The sequence below is a fragment of the Schistocerca serialis genome, chromosome 4 (genome assembly GCF_023864345.2).
Source record: "Schistocerca serialis cubense isolate TAMUIC-IGC-003099 chromosome 4, iqSchSeri2.2, whole genome shotgun sequence".
Taxonomy (NCBI): domain Eukaryota; kingdom Metazoa; phylum Arthropoda; class Insecta; order Orthoptera; family Acrididae; genus Schistocerca; species Schistocerca serialis.
In genome coordinates, this window is record NC_064641.1 from 557,840,120 (window position 1) to 557,863,981 (window position 23,862).

General features: G+C 39.5%; 1 protein-coding gene across 3 annotated transcripts in view; it reads right to left on the bottom strand.

Annotated features, from left to right (window-relative positions):
- Positions 1–590: 590 nt before the first annotated feature.
- Positions 591–23,862, bottom strand: part of LOC126475290 (beta-1,4-glucuronyltransferase 1-like) — a 55,690-nt gene continuing 32,418 nt past the window's right edge. For all 3 annotated transcript variants that reach the window (XM_050103048.1, XM_050103049.1, XM_050103051.1), the window contains exons 2-3: positions 13,769–13,894; positions 591–1,535 (exon numbers count right to left, since the gene is read on the bottom strand). In XM_050103048.1, coding sequence (XP_049959005.1) covers positions 1,326–1,535; positions 13,769–13,894 — 336 coding nt within the window. In that variant the 3' untranslated portion in view covers positions 591–1,325. The remainder of the gene's footprint in view (positions 1,536–13,768; positions 13,895–23,862) is intronic.

Below are 23,862 nucleotides of genomic sequence, written 5' to 3' on the forward strand. Positions count from 1 at the left end.
TTATGTTACTAAAAGTGTCTGTGTTTAATTCACTGCCATGCATTTTTCAGTGCATTCAGTCACTTGAGTGAATCAAGTATTGTAATGTATCCCACTTTAGCCACATTTGAGCAGTTATTTACACACACACACACACACACACACACACACACACGATTTAATAATTTTCACATTACATGGATCAGACCTGTACATCCCACTGATATTTCTTTCATAATTAATGTGGCTGATTTTGTTTTCTGCTCTCTCTCTCTGTCATGTGGCAGCTCACCACCAGGTGCAAGTCTTTAGCGGACGCCATTTAGGTGATTTGCATGTCGCTGACAACGAAATGATGATAAGGACAACACAACACCCTAAGCAAAGAAAATCCCCAACCTGGGCAGGAATCAAGACTGGGATCCTTCAGCTGGCTCAAGCCACACTGACCCCACAGCTACCAAGGTGGGCATTTAAGGTGCTGATAAATCATATATCAACAATTATCATAGTCAGTTTGCTAAAGTTGGCTGAAATCTGAAATGTTTAGATGAGATACACTCCATTACCTAATAATAAAAAAGTTAAAAATAAAATATATGAAGCTCTTTATTTGCATTCCTAGAACAAACAAGCAGAGAGTCAGCAGAAACATTTATGAATTCCAGCATAGATAAACCTAAAATATGAATCCAGGCACAGTGACTAGTATTCCAGGATGTTTTTCAAAAACTGTGAGGTCAAAAAGCATCTTCTCCAACAGCTACCAGTGCTGCCAGGACTCTCTTACGTGGCTCTCATATAGAGAGTTTGATGGAACAGTGTACAATTAATAGTATACAACACTATGGCTCTTTCCAGAATGTTCTCTTCATATTTGACAAGGAGTAGGTGAGAATTAGAACTTTTTTTGCTCGGTGTTTTATTCAGTATTTCTCTTTGCTTTTAATTTCACAATAAAACGTGGTTAATAAATTACAAAAAAAGATCTATTATAATAAATAGATGCACCAATACAACAGTTTTCCCTAATCAGTGAAATCTGTTTATAGTATGGAAATGTTTAATGTCTTCACACATTGTGGAAGATTTGGAATGACTAAAACACAACTATAGTCCATTTACACCCACACAAATGAATATAATTACTGAAGTTTCACAGCCAACACTAAAAATTTTCAGAATTTTCAATCATACTGGAAGAATATTGATTATAAAAATATACTAGTGTTTTCAAGAATGAGAAACAATACCACATATGTCACATCCAGCTTTTGACAATTGCTTCCTATTCACATTTCTGTCTAGGTTTTGGGTACATTTAGCGAAATCAGTAAATGAACAGTTCAGATTTTGCAGCTTCTCCTTGATGTATATTTTTGCAGCAATGTCTGTGCAATGTTCCTGTAGCGCTTCATATTTTCCCACTCATATGGCCTTCTCCATAAAGTCTGATTTGGACTGATATCTTTACGATGTTTCACACCTGGAGTGTGTACGAGGAATGCACCGTCAAGTATTACGAAGTTATACTGCATCAGGCACATTTCAGCCATCTGTCAACAGTAGATAAAACATCAGAAGTACAAAGGAAATCAATCTTTATATAATGCAATAAATACAGTGTATCTGCTGCAGATTCCCTCTCTCTCTCTCTATCTCTCTCTCTCTCCCCCCCCCCCCCCCCCCCACACACACACACACACAGGGCAACATTCAGAAACCGTAAGTCATTAATTACAAAATATTCTCAGTTGAAACATACTGCTGTCATGCATAATAATGCCAAACAAATGACATCTCATGTTTCTTCAGTCTCACCGTGATGTGCATGGCAGAGGGTACATCCCATTAGTAGGGAGGACATAGCATACCGTATTTACTCGAATCTAACCCGCACTTTTTTCCAGTTTTGTAATCCAAAAAACTGCCTGCGGCTTAGAATCGAGTGCAAAGTAAGCGGAAGTTCTGTAAAATGTTGGTAGGTGCCGCCACAATCAACTTCTGTCGTTGAATATATGTAGCGCTACACAGGCATTCTTTGCAGGCACAAAGATAAATACTGGCACCAAAACCTCTGTGTCAGTAAATAAATTAAGGTGGAAGACGAGTTTTTTTTCTCTGCTCCGAGTTTCCACCACTGCGTTTTCATACATTACCCAACGAAGTAAATACAAATTCCGTATTGTTCATCTACGAATGTAGCAGCCTTTCAATGTACTACGAAAATCCGACTGGCAAGACTGTTTGGGATGTTTGTCAATATGGCCAACTCCACGTTCTGAATTTTTTCCTACCTGTGAGAAGAGATGGTTGCTAATAGGAACTTTTATGAACTGTGAATCACATGCAGTATTCTCGTAACCATAAGAATAATACGAATATAAACATTTTGTCATGTATTGTTTCGTGTTTTGCTGGTATCTCATTTAAATCCTGTCTGCCTAATAAACTACGAAACTAGAGTGAGACAACAGCAAACGCGGAAGAATATACATATCATGTCATGCTTATATTTGTATTATTCTTATGCCTAATAGTGATACAGTCAGAAATGAAGCACGTCAATTGACTAGATTTTTAAATCTAAGATGACTTTAATTTCTGTGCAGAATGTTATGTACTAAAGAGGCGTCTGCAAAGATTTTCAAACGGAAAAAAATTTTCGCTAAACTCTCATTCAGAACTTCTATCATACGCAGTATATTATTTGGTTCTTCTTGATCATTATCAAATAAAGCAGCAGTGTAAGTAACAACAAATAGCAGTCTCTTGCCATTGTTTCGCTAATGAGACCATTCCTTTTTTTTTAAAAATTGGAAGTGGTGGTGGCGTGCACAAATGCAAGCCATGCTGCGAGCGGCAACAGGTCGTAAACACTCATTATCAAGAATGCGACAAACAATGCATGACACAGTACAGTAATGCATTTTCAGCTTAGAGTGACGTAAACACCTATAAGAAAGGGAACGGCACTTATCAGATCAAAGAAAAATAGGCAATAATCGATTCAAACCAGACGAAGCATGTGAAAAAGGAAGGGTACCCGTATAAATACGGACGGAGCGCCTGACACATAGCTATGGCTACCTGGTAAAGCTTAACTACTAAGCTTACAACTCAAACCAAACTACTGTAGCTGTATCGTCATTCATTCGACCTAAATTGTGTCTCATATTACAATGGACCAACTTTGTTTAGATTTGGAGGTGCGGCCTAAAACTATTCTCTCCCCTTGAATTTCGAGTCTCAAATTTCAGGTGCGGTTTAGATTCAGGAAATTTTTTTTCCCTTGATTTCGAGTCTCATTTTTCAGGTGCGGCTTAGATTCCAGTGCGGCTTAGATTCGAGAAAATACGGTATTATCTTGGATGGAATGTCATTGTCAGACTTTTCTTCCTGTTCCATTTACATATGGAGCATTGGAAGAATGACAGTTTGAATGCTTCTGTATGCAGTAATTATTCTAATCTTATCTTCCTGATCCCTATGTGAGTGATGTGTAGGGGGTTGTAATATATTCCTAGAGTAATCATTTAAAGCTGGTTCTTGAAACTTTGTTAATAGACTTTCTTGGGGTAGTTTATATCTATCTCCAAGAGTCTTACAGTTCAGTTCCTTCAGTATCTCTGAGACACTCTCCCAAGGATTGAACAAACCTGTGACCATTGTGCTGCCCTTCTCTGTATAAGTTCAACATCCGCTGTTAGTCCTATCTGGTACAGGTCCCACACACTTGAGCAGTATTCTAGAACTAATAGCACAAGTGATGTGTAAGAATCTCCTTTGTAGATTGATTGCACTTCTCCAGTATTCTACCAACAAACTGAAGTCTACCACCAACTTTATCAATGTCATGATTCATTTCACAACCCTACAAAGTGTTACACCCAGGCATTTGTATGAGTTGGCCAATTCCAACAATGACTCATATTATAGTCATAGGATACTAAACTCATGCTCATTAATTAAGGATAATGCTGATACATGGTGAAACAATGCTCTGGTGGGCAGTTTGAGGGTTTAAATCACCTCAAGGTATGACCATACGGTGCATTTGACCTGCAGTCATCGCACGGTGTCACTGGCAGCAGTACACATACGCATAAGTGTTTCGGCGCATGTCAGTGTATGGTGCAGCAAGTAAGTGTGCGGACGTTTTCAGATGTGCTAATGGTGACTGTGTGTTGAAAATGGCTCAAAGAACACATATTGATGACGTTATGAGGGGTAGAATACTAGGGCGACTGGAGCCTGGTCAAACACAGCAGGTCATAGCAAGGGCCCTCCATGTACCACAAAGTGTGATCTCGGGATTATGGCAATGATTCCAGCAGACAGGAAATGTGTCCAGGTGCTACAGTATGGGGCATCCACAGAGTACAACACCACAAGGAGACCGATATCCAACCATCAGTACCCACAGACGGCCACAGAGTACTGCAGGTAGCCTTGCTCGGAACCTTACCGCAGCCAGTGGAACAGTTGTCTCCAGACACATAGTCTTCAGACAACTGAACAGACATGTTTTATTTGCCCAAAGACCTGCTAGGTGCATTGCTACGTGCATTCCACTGACCCCTGGTCACAGGAGAGCCTGTAAAGCTTGGTGTCAAGAACACAGTACAAGGTCATTGGAACAGTGCTCCCTGGTTATGTTCACAGATGAGTCCAGGTACAGTGTGAACAGTGATTCTTGCTGGGTTTTCATCTGTTGTGAATCAGGAACCGGATACCAACCTCTTAATGTCCTTGAAAGAGACCTGTATGGAGGTCGTGGTTTGATGGTGTGGGGTGAGATTATGATTGGTGCACGTACACCCCTGCATGTCTTTGGCAGAGGAACTGTAAGATGTCAGGTGTATTGGGACATCATTTTGCACCAGTACGTCTGCCTTTTCAGGGGTGCAGTGTGTCCCAAACCCCATCGAGCACATCTGGGATGCTCTCAGTTCACATATCGCTGCACGTCTTCAAACCCCTAGAACACTTCAGGAGCTCCAACAGGCACGCTGCAAGGATGGGAGGCTATACCCCAGCAGCTGCTCGACCACCTGATCCAGAGTATGCCAACCTGTTGTGCGACCTCTGTACGTGTGCATGGTGATCATATCCCATATTGATGTCAGGGTACATGCACAGGAAACAGTGGCGTTTTGTAGCACATGTGTTTCGGGACGGTTTTCTCAACTTATCACCAATACTGTGGACTTACAGATCTGTGTTGTGTGTGTTCCCTATGCAATTAGTGCCAGTTTTGTGTAGTGCCACATTGTGTGGCACCACGTTCTGCAGTTATCCTTACTTTATTCTTTTTTGTCTTGTGAAGTGTAAAATTTTACATTTCTGAACATTTAAAGCAAACTGCCAATCTCTGAACCACTTTGAAATCATACCATTATTCGACCGAATTTTTATGCAGCTTCTTTCAGAGAGAAGTTCATTATAGATAACTACATCATCTGTAATAAGCCTGATTTTACTATTAATATTGTCTGCAAGGTTATTAATGCACAACATGAACAGCAAGTGTCCCAACACCCAAAGTTACTTTTCATCCAATATAACATGCTATTTTGAAATAAAGAAATACGGCATCTACCTGACTGCCTTGATCCAAAGCTTTAATTATGCCATATGAGGAAAGTGCAAGTAGGATTTCACGTGATCGATGTTTTTGAAATCCATGCTGGCTGGCACTGAGGAGGTCATTCTGTTCAAGATACCTCATTATGTATGAGCTCAGAATATGTTCTAAGATTCTACAACAAATTGATGACAAGGATATTGGACGGCAATTTTATAGACCACTTCTAATACCCTTCTTGTAGATGGGTGTGACCTGTGCCCTTTTCCAAGAACTGGGCACATTTTTTTGTTCAAGGGATCTACAATAGATTTTAGTTAGAAGAGGGGCTAACTCCGCCACAAATTCAGTATAGAATCTGACAGGGATTCCATCTGGCTGTGGATTTTTGTTCAATTTTTAACTGTTTCAGCTGTTTCTCAACACCACTGACACTAATACTTATCTCATTCATCTTTTCAGTGGTAAGAGGCTTAAACTGGGCAGTTCTCTTGGGTTTTCCTTTGTAAAGGAACATTTGAAGTGGAGTTAAGCATCTCAGCTTTTACTTTGCTACCCTCAATTTCAGTTCCTGTCTCATTCACTAGGGAATGGACACTAACTTTGGTGCCACTAACAGCCTTTACATATGACAAGAATTTCTTTGGATTCTGTGAAAGATCACTTGACAATATTCTGCTACAGTAGTTACTGAAGACATCATGCACTGCTCTGTTGACAGCCAAACGCGTTTCATTCAGCATCTCTCTACCTACAGACCTACACTTTGTTTTATGCCTATTACACAGTAACCTCTGTTTCTTTAGAAGTTTCTGTATATCGTGGAGGTTCCTTCCCATTATCAACTGTTCTACCGGGTAATATCTACCCAGTGCATAGTCAATTATTCTTTTAAACTTGAGCCTGAGTTCCTCTACATGCTCCTGCCCTGTGCTGAAAGTTTCAAGTTCTTCACCGAGATATGACACTACTGATTTTTTATCTAGTTTACTGAACATGTATATCTTTATGCTTGTTTTAGTTGTTCTTTGTACTTTGGAAACCAGTATTACCACAACCATATCATGGTCACCACTACCAGTTTCGATGTGGGCATCCTCAAAGAGGTCAGGTCTACTAGCTGTCATGACATTCAATGTATTTCCATCATGAGAGGGGTTCCTAACAATCTGTTTTAGGTAGTTTCCGAGAAGGCACTTAGTAAAGTTTCACAGGATGTCTCATTGTGCCTACCACTAACAAAACTGTAATTTTCCCAGTTGATTGTTGGATGATTAAGGTCTCTACCGATGATTACAGTAACATTAGGGAACTTGCGTACAAGAGAGCTGAGTTTTTCTCTGAAGTTTTTGGTTACATCAGGAGATGGGTCTGGTGGGTGATAGAAGGATCAAATTATCATTTTATGTCCACCCTTGATACTGAATCTTGCCCAAAAAACCTCATATGCAGCTTCAATTTCTACCTCAGTGGATTAGAATTTCTTGTCTACTGCAACAAATACACCACCTCCATTCCCCATTTGACTATCCTTTTGATATACACTTTAATTTTCTCCAAAAATCTCACTGCTATCAATTTCAACTAGCTTTCTGTACCTAGTTTTATGTAAGCTTCACTGCTTTTCATGAGAATGTTAATCTCTGGCACCATGTTGCGAATGCTTCAGCACTTTACCATTAGGATTTTAATACTCTTACCTGTGGCAGCCATTTCTTTTGATCTTACGCTGATATTTTTGAGTTTCCTACAGCTATCATTATCTGGATTGGATGGAGAGTTGCCTAATCTAAGAAAAAAAAAGAACCCTTGTGTGGATCCCTCACACTGTCAGCTAACTGAACACCCTCTGACATGTAGTGAAGACATGACAATTTAGGATCACCCAACAGTTCTCAACACTAAGATGCATGTGACAGCTAGCTTGTCACAGAACTTTCGAAAGCTCTATTCAGTCCTTCCACTTGACTGAGAACCAAAGGGCCATGATCGGTTCTGGAAACAATGTTGCAAATATTATCTTCTCTGCAATAATTCATCTCAGGTCAGCAGATAGTCATAATTATGATCCAAAATACTAATCTATATTACAGCTGTGTTACAGTTTTTGAGACATAACATACTGTGATGGTCCAATAGCTTTCTGCTAACGAAACTACACTACTGGCCATTAAAATTGCTACACCAAGAAGAAATGCAGATGATACAGGGGTATTCATTGGACAAATATATTATACTAGAACTGACATGCGATTACATTTTCATGCAATTTGGGTGCATAATCATGAAAAATCAGTACCCAGAACAACCACCTCTGGCCATAATAGCGGTCTTGATATGCCTGGGCATTGAGTCAAACAGAGCTTGGATGGCACGTACAGGTACACAGTTCATCAACAGTAGTGACTGGCATATTGTAATGAGCCAGCTGTTCGGCCACCATTGACCAGACGTTTTCAATTGGTGAGAGATCGGGAGAATGTGCTGGCCAGGGCAGCAGTCGAACATTTTCTGTATCCAGAAAGTCCCGTACAGGACCTGCAACATGCGGTCATGTATTATCCTGCTGAAATGTAGGATTTCGCAGGGATCGAATGAAGGGTAGAGCCACGGGTCGTAACACATCTGAAATGTAACGTCCACTGTTCAAAGTGCCGTCAATGCGAACAAGAGGTGGCCGAGACGTGTAACCAATGGCACCCCATACCATCACACCGGGCGATGACGAATACACGCTTCCAATGTGCGTTCACCGCGATGTCGCCAAACACGGATGCGACCATCATGATGCTGCAAACAGAACCTGAATTCATCCGAAAAAATGACGTTTTGCCATTCGTGCACCCAGGTTCATCGTAGAGCACACCATCACAGGTGCTCCTGTCTGTGATGCAGCATCAAGGGTAACTGCAGCTATGGTCTCTGAGCTGATAGTCCATGATGCTGCAACCATCGTCGAACTGTTCGTGCAGATGGTTGTTGTCTTGCAAATGTCCCCATCTGTTGACTCAGGGATCGAGACGTGGCTGCACGATCCGTTACAGCTACGCGGATAAGATGACTGTCATCTTGACTGATAGTGATACAAGGCCATTGGGATCCAGCACAGTGTTCCATATTATCCTCCTGAACCCACCGATTCCATATTCTGCTAATAGTCATTGAATCTTTACCAACGCGAGCAGCAATGTCGCGATACGATAAAACGCAATCGTGATGGGCTACAATCTGACCTTTATCAAAGTCGGAAATGTGATGGTACACAATTCTCCTCCATACACGAGACATCACAACAACCTTTCACCAGGCAACACCGGTCAACTGCTGTTTGTGTATGAAAAATCGGTTGGAAACTTTCCTCATGTCAGCACGTTGTAGGTGTCGCCACCAGCGCCAATTCTCTGAAAAGCTAATCATTTGCATATCACAGCATCTTCTTCCTGTCGGTTAAATTTCATGTCTGTAGCATGTCATCTTCATGGTGTAGCAGTTTTAATGGACAGTAATGTATGACACAGAAACCAACTCAGCACAGGAAAAATTATGAAGTGAGGTGATGCTATTTCTCTTGTGCCAGACATCCTAAGATAAATCATAGGCATCGGAATAGTAGCCACCACATCAGAAACAAGGGCAAGCCTGAGGTTCCGCCCATTCTTCAGGCAACATTAGTCTGGTTGGAGTCCAGGCAGTGAATACTCATAGCTGCTTGCAGCATGTTAAGAAGACCACTTAGCCACTCATTGAAATATTGTACATAAGAATGGAAACAACAGCTCAGCTAAACACCTGAAAGCACACCTTAAAGCAAACACCTCGAGAAAACCTGAGAATGGTTACAGAATGTTATCAGAGGAAGATGATTCCCCAAATCTTAAACAATGCTGTAATTGTTCTACTTCACATGTAAGGGGAAAGACAAAGCATATTTAAAAAAAAAAACTACACATCTCTATACTAAAGAATTTATACATCAGTGTCACAACTTGCATTAGACTTCATCAGGATAGTGAGGAATTCGAAGATTGAAGTCAGACACATACAAGGGATATCCAGAAAGTAAAACTGCAAGGTCCATACATCTACCAGGAAATTGAGTTTTTAACAGTATATGGTAGTGTGCACTGAAATGAACAAATGGTAATGGTCATCAGTAACATTGCAACTCTCACTGTGATGACAGGTAAAGATGAGCACTACTCTGGATCCACTGACAAGTGTGAAGTGTGCACTGTGAGCTGCCTGAATGCCAAGGGCATCAGTACCACCACAAATTGCTGCAAAAACATGTCATAGTATGGGGAGGAGGGTACGTCACAGCAACAGAACTTTCACGAAACAGAAATTCACAATGAAGAGAGAAGTGGACGCCAATCCATGGTGGCTGATGAACTAATGCAAAACCTAAATGAGCATATTCATTGTAATCACTGTGTGACCACTCATCACCTGCACTAACTGTGCCCTGAAATTTCTCGAACCGTTGTTCATGAAATCATGAATGATTGATTAGGGTACCACAAGTTGTGTGTGCATGATGGGTTCTGAAGATGATTACACCAGAACACAAAATCAACAGAGCCAAGGCTGTGTAAGAGTTTCTTGATCATTTTGCAAGTGACTGAGAGACTTTTATTGACTCCATAGTCATAGGTGATGAAATGTGGATTTACCATCATATCCCAGAGAACAAGTGACAAACAATGCAGTGGTGCCACACTCATTTTCCTATAACGAAAAAATTCAAAACCCAGTAACCAGCTCGAAAAGTCATGGTAACCATTTTCTGGGACAGAAAATGGGTTCTGCTTATCAAATTCTTGCTGAGAAGTGAAATAATCAACTGTGCAAGGTACTGAGAACCCCAAGGAACTCTGCAGAGCTATAAGAACCCATGTTTCGGAATGCATCCTTCATGACAATGCTAGTCTGCACTCCACTTAAGGACCACAAGAGTTGTTGACCACATTTGGCTAGACATTTTTTCCACCCAATCTCACACCTAGCAACTATCATTTGTTTCCAGAATGAAATTTTACCTCTGCAGCGGAGTGTGCACTGATATGAAACTTTCTGGAAAATTAAAGCTGTGTGCTGAACTGAGACTCTAACTCGGGACCAACGCCTTTCACAGCCAAGTGCTCTACTGATTGAGCTACCCAAGCACAACTTAGGACCTGACGGGTGCTTGGATAGCTCAGTCAGTAGAGCACTTGTCCATGAAAGGCAAAGGTCCCGAGTTCAAGTCTCAGTCTGGGACACAGTTTTAATCTGTCAGGAAGGTTCAAATTATTTGTTTCCTAAGTTGAAGAAATATATGGGTGGAAAACACTTTTCTGATGATTAGGAGGTGAAAATCAAAGTGGGGAAGTGGTTTAAGGAGTTGGTGGGAAATGTCTGTGATGCAGATATTAGCAAACTCATCCCATGGTTGACAAATTTCACTAACTTAAATGGAGATTATGTGGAAAAATTATGTAATACCTATGCTACTGTTCCTGTGTGTCTCTATGAAATATATGCATTTGTGTTTGTATAAAAAATCTTGTAACCTTACTTTCCGGACATCTGTTGTAGGTTCATTATCACCAGTGCTACTCTTAGCAGCCCGAGAAGATATTTTCTGATTCTTAAATGGCAAAAACAAAGAAAAAATACATGATAATGGATTATATCTGAACCATCTTTATTTTGTGAATGACTGTTCTGTTTGCCTCTAGTACAGACAAATTCCAATAACGGAAGGAAGAATATTATAGAGGAAGCTCATTATTAGTCCTCAAACTCAATTATAACAAGAGCAAAAAAGACTGTACTCAGCATACTGAAAAGAAAACAGTACAAATTGACAATGAAGTCACAAAATTGATTCCAGAATGTTTGTACTTAGGGAAACTGAAGGAACAGCAAAAGAAATAAGCACAAGAGCAAAAATGGTCTGTAATGCTTTTTGTAAACAAAACAAAGTTCTTGAAGTGAGAGTTCAAATGCGCCTGAAAGTTAGAATCAGTATGTGTTACCAGTTTTGGTATATGGTTGTGAGACAAGATTATTCATAAACTGGAGGCTGCTCATTAAGGAACAGAGAGATGCATGTTGGGAATTAATAAGTAAGACAAGGAAACAAGCAAATATGTCAGGGAACACTAAGGTGTGGAAGATGTAAGTATAGCTGTGTCAACATGAACTGGAAATGAATGGGATATGTGGCCAAGTAAATGGATGGTAGATAAAGCAAAGCAGTTATTTGTTCTATTCCAAGACATAAGAATAGGTCCAGATGATTATCAGATGGAAGGTAGATGGCATTAGAAAACATGGACATATGTTTTTGAAGAAGAAGAAGCAGAAGATGATGATGATGAAGAACTTACACATGAATAGAAAAAAATACTTAGACCAGTGTAGTGTACAAACAGCATGTTACTTTAGTTCCTGATGGACTGTACAGTATATACCATACAGTCACATGACACATACCAAAATGTGCAACTACAATCTAACTAGAATTACTTGTTACGTAGTTAATGTGTGGTATATAACACTACAGTCTTTCCACAATGCTCATCCTTTGATCCCAGTGATTTCTGTCACATCATACCATTTTATTCATTTTGTTTTGAAGTACCAAAGCCTTTAGCATGAAACCTCTGATGCTATGAGAGCTGTGATTCAAGGCTTTTGCAGAATCGGTGTTTCATGCTAAAGGCACTGGTACCTCAAAACTAAATTAATAAAACTGTGAGTTGTAGCACAAACCAATGGGCTCAAAGGGTTAAGATTCAGTCAAACAGGCAATTAACTGCTAATGTGGACAGCTTGTGTTGTTGTCAAATGTAATCAGTAATTGTCAAAGAAATTGTGTATTTTTTGTTGTGGTTCACTGGAAATGTGGGACAGTTTGTGTGTAGTTTGATGGGAGAAACAATTTCAAGATGTGAATTGTCAACTAACAATTTATTTTAGTCATACTGTAAATATATCATCACCCACAGCGAGACAGAATAATCAATCAAACAAGAGTTTAACTTATTTCTCATAGAATAAATAGTATATACTGCAGCAGCTTTTAAGTACTATCATGTGAGAAAGAAAAGGAACAAATCTGGCATAAGTAATTATTTACAGTCACAGACATTATTAAGAAAAAGCTGTTGTATTACCTTGGCATGACATAACATTTTATTCTTACTGCATTTTGTAAAAAGTAGCCAAAGTCAGCTTGATGCTCACAATATGGTGACAGTACTTCAAAAAGTTTAGAGACCACTCACTTAACGTAAATGACATAATAATCAAAATACAGACAGTTTTCCCATTAATACAACTTTTGCACAAAGCAAACATTTTAAGGATGTATTTGAGAGCTCCTGCATCAGAAAACTAAAAAGACTGCAGCCAGTACATAAGAGATTTTATGATTAAGTTGGCAGTGGAAATGTGTAGCTTTTTTTACACCTGTAATTGCCAATATGTACTTCACTTTGTAAAAAACACCAACTTTAATTTTCTCTAACCAATTTAAATTGTCAAACAATGGAAATTCCAGGTTGGAATATCAACAATATTATGAAAAGCATACACTGCTACACACCATAAAAGTGACATGTTGATTTGCAGAAAGGAAAACACACATACATTCATGCAAACAGGCACACCTCACACACACACACACACAACTGCTCTCTGTGGCCAGACAAGTCTGACCAGATTGGCTGGATATAGCAGTCGTGTGTGTGAGGTGTGCCTGCTGGTGAACGCATGTGTGTGTGTTTCCTTCTTGTCTGAAGAAGGCTCTGGCCAAAATCTCAGTGTGCCTGTCTGCATTTCAACGTGTCAGCTTTATGGTTGGTAACAGATTATAACACTTGATACACTGAAATGAATACTCATGCAGTTATCCATTCATTGTTTCATACTGAATGAAAGCAGCAGCACATTACAAAAGAATCAACATAATGTTGTTATGAACATCTTACTTCTGGAACATGTTGTCTTTGTATGATAAAATTATAGCACTTAAGTGATACTTTCCTCACACTCAGGGTTATTTACCCACCTGGTACTCTGACATGCCACCTGTAAATGTTCAAAGTACACCACTGGTAAAAAATAAGTTCCTCTCTAGTGTTAACTTGTAGCAACCACTGAACTTTGGAGCAGAAATTAATATTCTAATGAGCAACATCTGTCTGTTACTACCTGAGTCATTTTGTCTTGCTGACCTTCCCATGTCAGTATCTCACTATAAAGCGGTTCACTGTTGGTTCCAATGTAGATGGGTTCCCAGCGATGATATGGATATTCACGATGCACGATGAGGAATGGCTGTGACACAAATAAATGCTTCAAACATGTGTTCCATTGTATTCAGAATTGAAAGTTTAATACAAAATAAAAATGTTATGTGATAGACCATATTGCACATTACCAGTATGTACCAATTCTAATGGAAATAAGTAAATGCACTGTACAATTCAACAATGAAAAACAAATTTAATAGTAGAAATTACAGGAAAACAAAGTGTCTGGCAAGTACTCAATTTTAGGAGGTGATTTCGTAATAATGTTGACAAAAACAAACTGAATGTTCTTTCATCAGGGAGGAAAGAGGAATTGGTTTGGGGAAGGTTGGTGTTGGAGAGGGGACGTTGAGAAGGTTACTCAGACTGTTAGTTGAGAGGAACCCACCTGGAGGGAGGAGAAACTGAGGTGCCCTCATCCCCAGAACAGGCATGTCCCTCTCAAACTGAGGCCTTAGTGGTCTTCTCCAATTTACTACCTTCCCTGTCTAATCCATCTCTCTTTCCTGAAGAAGCATTCAGTTCCAAAAGCCTTTCCTGAAGAAGCATTCAGTTTCAAAAGCTAGAATTAATATTTTCTACAGTGTTTCCACTGGCAGTACTAAGAACTTTGGCTTCTAAAGGAAAGTACTAGCCACACATTCTGTCTCCTTGTTATTTTAAGTTCTTTGAATTGGCTTCCTGTTTCACACAAGAGCTAGTGATTGCATGTACTGGGAGTCTGCACATTCCCCTTTTTGCTGAGAGCAAGCTGGAGAGATATGAATGAAACTTGAGCTTCCGAAACAAAAATTACTTCTTTTGATTATAGGTAATAATAGTACAAAAGGTGCATTTAAGTGACACTTTTCATGAAAGCAATACTAAGTCACTCAGGGCCTTAAATTACAAAATAAGAACAAATGAGAAAAGGAGTCTGAACTATGCACAACACTCATAAAATTAAAAATTTAGAAGCTATCAATATTACTTGTGTTCAGTTTCTCTCCTACTTGGACTGCTGGGAGGCTGTTTCTGCGGCACAAGCTTATGCTCATCTCATATCCTTTCCTTTACCCATATTTTAACTGCTTGAGAAATACCATGTACTACACAAATGATAGATTAACACATTAGAGTGTTGTTAACTCTAAGTGCCTGTGGAACATTGGCACTCTGTACAGATATTGCATTTTTTTCTCGTGTGAAGTGTTATTCAGGCACCATCAATTGCAATGAAACAAAATATTAAATAAGAGTGATCACCTCACAACAACAACAGCTGCAGGTGATATTAAGATAAATAGTTCTTGAACTTCCACAATTTACAAAAAATAAGTTTTACAAATAAATTATTGTGACATGGTAATAATAGCAATAATCAAATTCTCACAGAAAAATTCATCTGTTTATAAATACATAAGCTTTATTTTACAGGAAATATGATTTTCTCTCAATGAGTTTTTACTATAAACTAATAAGCATTACACTGATTGTATCAATAGTGCATAAGTGCAACACAATGATGTAGCATGCAAGCCATCCTAATCCTGTGTCTTACACTGTGTACAATTCCTAAAGCACACTATGATTACTTCCACAAAACATAAAATTAATCATCTTGTATAAACTATGAGTGTAAACCACACACAGTTTTAAAGATCAATTTCCTGCTACTATGATCACAGTGTTGTTTGGCAGGACAGGTATCTTTGACATTTTACTGGCCAGAGGCCTGTGAGCGAAGCTTAGGGTAAGTATGGTCTATATAAATTACAAAATAAATGTTAGTACAACAAAATATAAATGGAAGAAAGATTTTGGCTTGACATCCTGCCAATGATGATATCATTAGGGATGGGGCTCAAGCTCAGATTAAACAAGAATATGTAAGGAAATGGACCATACAATTATTACAGGAATTATCTTGTCATTAATGTTAAGTGGTTTAGGGATGCTAGAGAAAACTTATATACAGATGGTTGAATGGGAATTTAAACCCCAATCATCTAGAATGCAAAGTAAGAGCTTAAAATGTTACAACATCTACATCTGAGTTAAATCCATATACTTGAAAAAAGATATGAATATGTCGTGAATAATGAATAGACCAAGCCTCAAACCAGAATTTCCTGCTTCTTCTGTTCACGAAAAAGAGGTCAAGAGTCTTGATCATGCACAAATTTTCGTTAATAGTGTGTTGTGGATTCCGCTTTCCTAAACCATTCTCACTAATATCACTGCATCTTCATTGATTTCATTTACATCATCCATTCATTTCAGCAAAAGTTGCAAATGGATTTTTGGGTTATTGGTGAGTTGGTGAATTTCAAATCATTAACTAAAATGATATAGGGCAGTTCTTGGAGGAATATAAATAATGGAGGTACTAAAAGTAACCATTGGTTGGAGTAGTTGAGTGTGATGCATAGTGATGCGAAAAAGTGGAATGGGAGGAAGAGATAGGATAGAGCAAAAGGGAGATTGTGGAGAAGAGGGTGTGAGCATAACATGATTGAAATGAGTTCATGGGGACAGTTGTGGGTTGGTGTGGTACAGGGGCTAGGAGATACTGAGACTAGGAGGAGTGCAGGATTACAGTATGAATTGTGAGGACAATTTCCATCTAGATATTCAAAGAAGCTGGTATTGCGGGCATGGGTCCAGATGACATGGAGTATGAAGCAGCCATTGATGTCAAGGATGTTGTGCTTAGAAATGTGTTCTGCTCATGGCCATCGTTTGGCAGTGGCCATTCGTTCAGGTAGTCTGCTGAGCTGTGACGACTTCTTTCACGGATGTTGCGTCAGTCACCGGATAAGATATGCCTGTGATGGACCTAGAGTGGGATATATTTGGTGGGAGCATTATACTCTTCTTGCACCTGGGTTTTCCACAGGGGTAAGGCTTGTGTGGCAAGGGGATGGGAGAAGGTGTGGTATAGGTATGGATTAGGGTATTTTGTGGGTTGGGTGGCTGTTGAAATACCACTTTGGGAGTGATAGGAAGGATTGTATGCAGGACATTCCTCAGTTTCAGGTATGAAAAGCTAGCAAAGGATGTGATCACATTGTTCCAATGCAGGATGATATTCAGCGACAAGGAGTGTGTTGCTTTGTAGCTGGTTCACGGTAGTGGCTGGAAGGTTAGGGGTATACATACATGTGGAAAAAGAAATCTGTTTTTGGCCTATGCTTGTCCCCTGGTCTGCAAACAGATTTCCCATACCATATCCGCACATGCTTCTAAACATCTGATCATCCACAAGAACCAGCTAAAAGCCCGCTCCCCCCCCCCCCCCCCTAATCCCCCATCTTCTCATCATCACCCCAGACTACAAAAACTGAACCCTATCCTTTCCCAGTGCTACAATTACATATTATTGCACCTGAAAATGAGGAAGCCCATATTCCCAATCCTTCCCAACACTTCCAAACCGGTATTCACCCACCCATCCAGTCTACGAAATTGACAAGTCCATTCCGAAACTGCACCTAATTCCAACACTTGTGACATGGGTCATACTGCTATGGAAGATCCACATATGAGACCTGTCCAATGTAACCATCTAGCACATACCACTCTAGTGTTGTCGCAGGCATATTCTATTGTATCACAGGCAGGGCCTCCTGTGAAAGCAGTCATATCATATATCTGCTTTGCTGTAACTTCTGCACAGCATTTTATGTAGTTATGACCATCAAATAGCTGTCAGCACTGAATGAATGGCCACTGCCAAATTGTGAGGACAAGAAGAATCAAGCACCCAGTAGCAGAACATGATGCTCAAGACAATCATGCCATTTGAATCCTTCCTCTTCTGTACTAGCTCCTTGAATTATGTGGATATGAGAATTGTCCTAGTAGCACTTCCTTCAATCCTGCATTCCTCTTATTCTCCACTAGGCCCTGTCCTACACCCGCCTCGATCCCTGCCCCCAATACACTCATTCTACATTCACATCTTCTTCTCCAGTGTGGCTCTTCCTTTGATTTCTCTTCCAAGTCCACTTCTCCAAGGCAACATGTATCACACACAATTCCTCCTACATGTGCTGAAGAGTTTACTGGTGTCACAATCTTATCTTGTCAATTTGATACCTCTCCCTCTCAGCTGAAGCCACTGTTCCGATCAACTTTCCTTCCCACTTCCACTCCATATCCTCCTCTGTTCAATCCACCTAACACTAACTCTCACCCCAGTAGAACTGCAGTGCACATACAATGTTGCTGGTCAGGACAATATAGCCGTGCAGGAGCATGTGTCTAGCAATGAAGAAGAATTCACCCGAAATCTTAGCAACATTCCCAGCCTCGTTCATATGCCTGTTGAGTCAATGCCTCCAACTATACAGTCTTTAAAATGGTTCAAATGGCTCTGAGCACTATGGGACTCAACTGCTGAGGTCATTAGTCCCCTAGAACTTAGAACTAGTTAAACCTAACTAACCTAAGGACAGCACAAACATCCATGCCCGAGGCAGGATTCGAACCTGCGACCGTAGCGGTCATGCGGTTCCAGACTGCAGCGCCTTTAACCGCACGGCCACTTCGGCCGGCTATACAGTCTTTACTTTTACTTCTTCCATTAATTACAAATTGAATAAGTAAAAGACCATGCAAATGTGTATTGACACCATTTAATAAACCATAAACTATTTCTTCCTGAACTACTTACGAACAGCAATACAAAAAGATGATTGTCAGATGATTACTTTCATTTGAGGTGAAGACATGCAATGGTACACCAACAGAATGCAACAAACACAATACAGCTGAAAATTAATTCCTTTTAGTTGTGCCCACTCAGCATGTATAGCTCAATCAATATGTCACCCAATTCTCTACACACACACACACACACACACACACACACACACACACACACACACACACTAATTTCTCAGATAATTTTCAATTGCTTACACTGGTGTATGAAGTGCATTGTTGCAATATTGTGGAAATGTGGAGCGCCCTTGTGATCACTCACTATGCCTATCTATTTTCTGATATGTGATCTGCTACAGTTTCAGATCTATTTTCTGATGTGTGATCTGCTACAGTTTCAGTCATTCTTCACACTGGGCAATAAGGTACCAAATATGAAAGGAATATGACAACAGTTATTCATATGCTTCATTATTCTGTTTTTACTTAATTTTTAACTATATGAATGACTCCAAAGGAGTGCAGGAATATCAAGAACTGAAATGGTGATAAACAAAATTCTAAGCAGATTGTTAAGTTGGTATGGATGTATGTTGACAATGCCAAAGCAACATTGGCCAAAGAAGATATTTGAATGGGAGCATCTGGGAAAAACATATGGAGAAGACATTCTCATTCTTTGAAGGTCATCAAGAAAATAATGGCAAATTGCAGTTTGCTAGAGAGGAATACCATGAACAGAGTGGTTTGCAGGACATTACTAACTGATTATTGTTATCAATTAATCCTGCATTTAATAATAAAAACATAATATACATGATAAAGTTATAACCCCAAATTATATTAGTGCAGCAGTTTGCCATTCAAAACCTAGAGAGAGCCATATTTACTTTGTTAATGGTGTCAAGAGGGAAACATTATCTTCTCATTACAGTTATAGACCGTATAAAAGCCTCTGTTTCTTTTTTTTAATCAGGAAATATTGTTAAAGATACTGAGTCTCATGATAATAACAGAATAAATTTTCCATGTAATAATCCTGCCTGAATAACAAAAAACAAAAGTTCACTTTATCAGTTTACAACAGGAAGTTTTGGGCTGCAGTTCACACTATAGGATACTAGGAAAATACATTCAATCTATAAAGGAGACTGCTACAAAAACACTTGTTGACCCACTCTAGAATATTCATTCAAGTGTGGGGGCCCTATATCAAACAATGGAAACTCCAGGTAGGAATATCAACAATGTAGGGAAAGATAAGAGAGCTACTTACTGTAAAAAAGGAACATCAACTTGCAGACAGGCACAATTAAAAGACATTTACATGAAGCTTTCGGCCACAGCCTTCATCAGTAAAAGAGTGACACACACCATTCACACACTCAAGCAAATGCACCTCACGCACACACGACTGCGAACTCCAGCATCTCAGGTCAGAATGCCATATCAAACACACTAACAAAGGTTACTGAACATATACAAAGGAGAGCAACACAAGGAGAGTGTCAGAGAAATGCTGAAATACCTGAACTGACACATCCTTGAAGATTGGTGTCAAGTATCATTTAAAAGCCTAATCACAATGTTTCAAGAACCAATATTAAGAGAGGGCTCCAGAAATATTTTACAGCCCCCAATAAACTGTTCCCATAGGGACCACGAAGATAAGGCAAATTTCAGCATGCACAGAAGCATATAAGTAGTCATTCTTACCACACTCAATACACACATGGAGTGGGAGAAAACCTTGATAATTGTATATGAGAAGTTCCCTCTCATACATTTCACAGTGGTTTGCAGATTACAAATGCAGATGTAATTATACTAGAAAAATACGCAAAGTTAGTGTGATTATCTGCTTAGCAACATCCAGGATTCATCTACAGATGAGTGAAAATCCAAGCAACAAAATCCATGCAAATGTTAACTAGTCTCCTTAAGTAGGCTCATTATGTCATTCTGGAAGAAAAAAATATATCAACATATACATGGAAAATGAGCTAGCCATGAGGCACCATTGCTACGAACAACACAGAATATTGATGTAAATCATGGTGTTTGAAAACAGCTTCAGGGTCGAAACTATACAGTAATGAGGAATAATAGGGCATTAGACATTCAGCCAGTTGTGGAAAAATGTTGGCACTCATCAGTCCAGCACTGTCCATAGCATACATCAAGGAGATCCCTCATATCAGGTGCACAGCCTTTTTAAAACCACACAAGGCTACAAAAAATCAGTTGCACATCTTCTAGGAAGTTTGGGGAGGCATGCAAATAAACTTTCTGTAGAGGTTACCATTCAGTCTCTCTCTATGGAGCCTAATGCCAAAATAATTTAAAGTTTTAGGGGTTGTTGTTGTGGTCTTCAGCCCTGAGACTGGTTTGATGCAGCTCTCTATGCTACTCTATCCTGTGCAAGCTTCTTCATCTCCCAGTACCTACTGCAGCCTACATCCTTCTGAATCTGCTTAGTCTATTCATCTCTTGGTCTACCTCTACAATTTTTACCCTCCACGCTGCCCTCCAATACTAAATTGGTGATCCCTTGATGTCTCAGAACATGTCCTACCAACCGATCCCCTCTTCTAGTCAAATTGTGCCACAAATTCCTCTTCTCCCCAATTCTATTCAGTACCTCCTCATTAGTTATGTGATCTACCCATCTAATCTTCAGCATTCTTCCTAAGCACCACATTTCAAAAGCTTCTATTCTCTTCTTGTCTAAACTATTTATTGTCCACGTTTCACTTCCATACATGGCTACACTCCATACAAATACTTTCAGAAACGACTTCCTGTGATTTAAATCTATACCCGATGTTAACAAATTTTTCTTCTTCAGAATCGCTTTCCTTGCCATTGCCAGTCTACATTTTATATCCTTTCTACTTCGACCATCATCAGTTATTTTGCTCCCCAAATAACAATACTCCTTTACTACTTTAAGTGTCTCATTTCCTAATCTAAATCCCACAGCATCGTCCGATTTAATTCGACTGCATTCTATTATTCTCGTTTTGCTTTTGTTGATGTTCATCTTATATCCTCCTTTCAAGACATTGTCTATTCCATTCATGCTCTTCCAAGTCCTTTGCTGTCTCTGACAGAATTACAATGTCATCGGCGAACCTCAAAGTTTTTTTTCTTCTCCATGGATTTTAATACCTACTCCAAACTTTTCTTTTGTTTCCTTTATTGCTTGCTCAATATACAAATTGAATAACATCGGGGATAGGCTACAACCCTGTCTCACTTCCTTTCCAACCACTGCTTCCCTTTCATACCCCTCGAATCTTATAACTGCCATCTACTTTCTGTACAAATTGTAAATAGCCTTTCACTCCCTGTATTTTACCCCTGCCACCTTCAGAATTTGAAAGAGAGTATTCCAGTCAACACTGTCTAAGTCTACAAATGCTATAAACGTAGGTTTACCTTTCCTTAATCTTTCTCCTAAGATATGTCGTAGGGTCAGTATTGCCTCACATGTTCCAACATTTCTACAGAATCCAAACTGGTCTTCCCCGAGGTCGGCTTCTATCAGTTTTTCCATTTGTCTGTAAAGAATTCGCGTTAGTATTTTGCAGCTGTGACTTATTAAACTGATAGTTCGGTAATTTTCACATCTGTCAACACGTGCTTTCTTTGGGATTGGAATTATTATATTCTTCTTGAAGTCTGAGGGTATTTCGCCTGTCTCATACATCTTGCTCACCAGATGGTAGAGTTTTGTCAGGACTGGCTCTCCCAAGGCTGCCAGTAGTTCTAATGGAATGTTGTCTACTCCAGGGGCCTTGTTTCGACTCAGGTCTTTCAGTGCTCTGTCAAACTCTTCACGCAGTATCATATCTCCCATTTCATCTTCATCTACATCCTCTTCCATTTCCATAATATTGTCCTCAAGTACATCATCCTTGTATAGATCCTCTATATACTCCTTCCACCTTCCTGCTTTCCCGTCTTTGCTTAGAACTGGGTTTCCATCAAAGCTCTTGATATTCATGCAAGTGGTTCTCCTTTCTCCAAAGGTCTCTTTAATTCTCCTGTAGGCAGTATCTATCTTACCCCACGTGAGATAAGCCTCTACATCCCTACATTTGTCCTCTAGCCATCCCTGCTTAGCCATTTTGCACTGCCAGGCGATATCATTTTTGAGACGTTTGTAGTCCTTTTTGCCTGCTTCATTTACTGCATTTTTATATTTTCTCCTTTCATCAATTAAATTCAATATTTCTTATGTTACCCAAGGGTTTCTACTAGCCCTCATCTTTTTACCTATTTGATCCTCTGCTGCCTTCACTATTTCATCCCTCAAAGCTACGCATTCTTCTTCTACTGTATTTCTTTCACCCATTCCTGTCAATTGTTCCCTTATGCTCTCCCTGAAACTCTGTACAACCTCTGGTTCTTTCAGTTTATCCAGGTCCCATCTCCTTAAATTCCCACCTTTTTGCAGTTTCTTCAGTTTTAATCTACAGTTCATTACCAATAGATTGTGGTCAGAGTCCACATCTGCCCCTGGAAATGTCTTAAAATTTAAAACCTGGTTCCTAAATCTCTGTCTTACCATTATATAATCTATCTGATACCTTTTAGTATCTCCAGGGTTCTTCCATGCATACAACCTTCTTTCATGATTCTTAAACCAAGTGTTAGCTATGATTAAGTTATGCTCTGCGCAAAATTCTACCAGGCGGCTTCCTCTTTTATTTCTTAGACCTAATCCATATTCACCTACTATGTTTCCTTCTCTCCCTTTTCCTTCTCTTGAATTCCAGTCACCCATGGCTATTCAATTTTCGTCTCCCTTCGCTACCTGAATAATTTCTTTTATCTCATCATACATTTCATCAATTTCTTCGTCATCTGCAGAGCTAGTTGGCATATAAACTTGTACTACTGTAGTAGACATGGGCTTTGTGTCTATCTTGGCCACAGTAATGCGTTCACTATGCTGTTTGTAGTAGCTTACCTGTACTCCTATTTTTTATTCATTATTAAACCTACTCCTGCATTACCCCTATTTGATTTTGTATTTATAACCCTGTATTCACCTGACCAAAAGTCTTGTTCCTCCTGCCACCAAACTTCACTAATTCCACTATATCTAACTTTAACCTATCCATTTCCCTTTTTAAATTTTCTAACCTACCTGCCCGATTAAGGGATCTGACATTCCACACTCCGATCCGTAGAACGCCAGTTTTCATTCTCCTGATAACAACGTCCTCTTGAGTAATCCCCGCCCGGAGATCCGAATGGGGGACTATTTTACCTCCAGAATATTTTACCCAATAGAATGCCATACAGTAAAGCTGCATGCCCTCGTGAAAAATTACG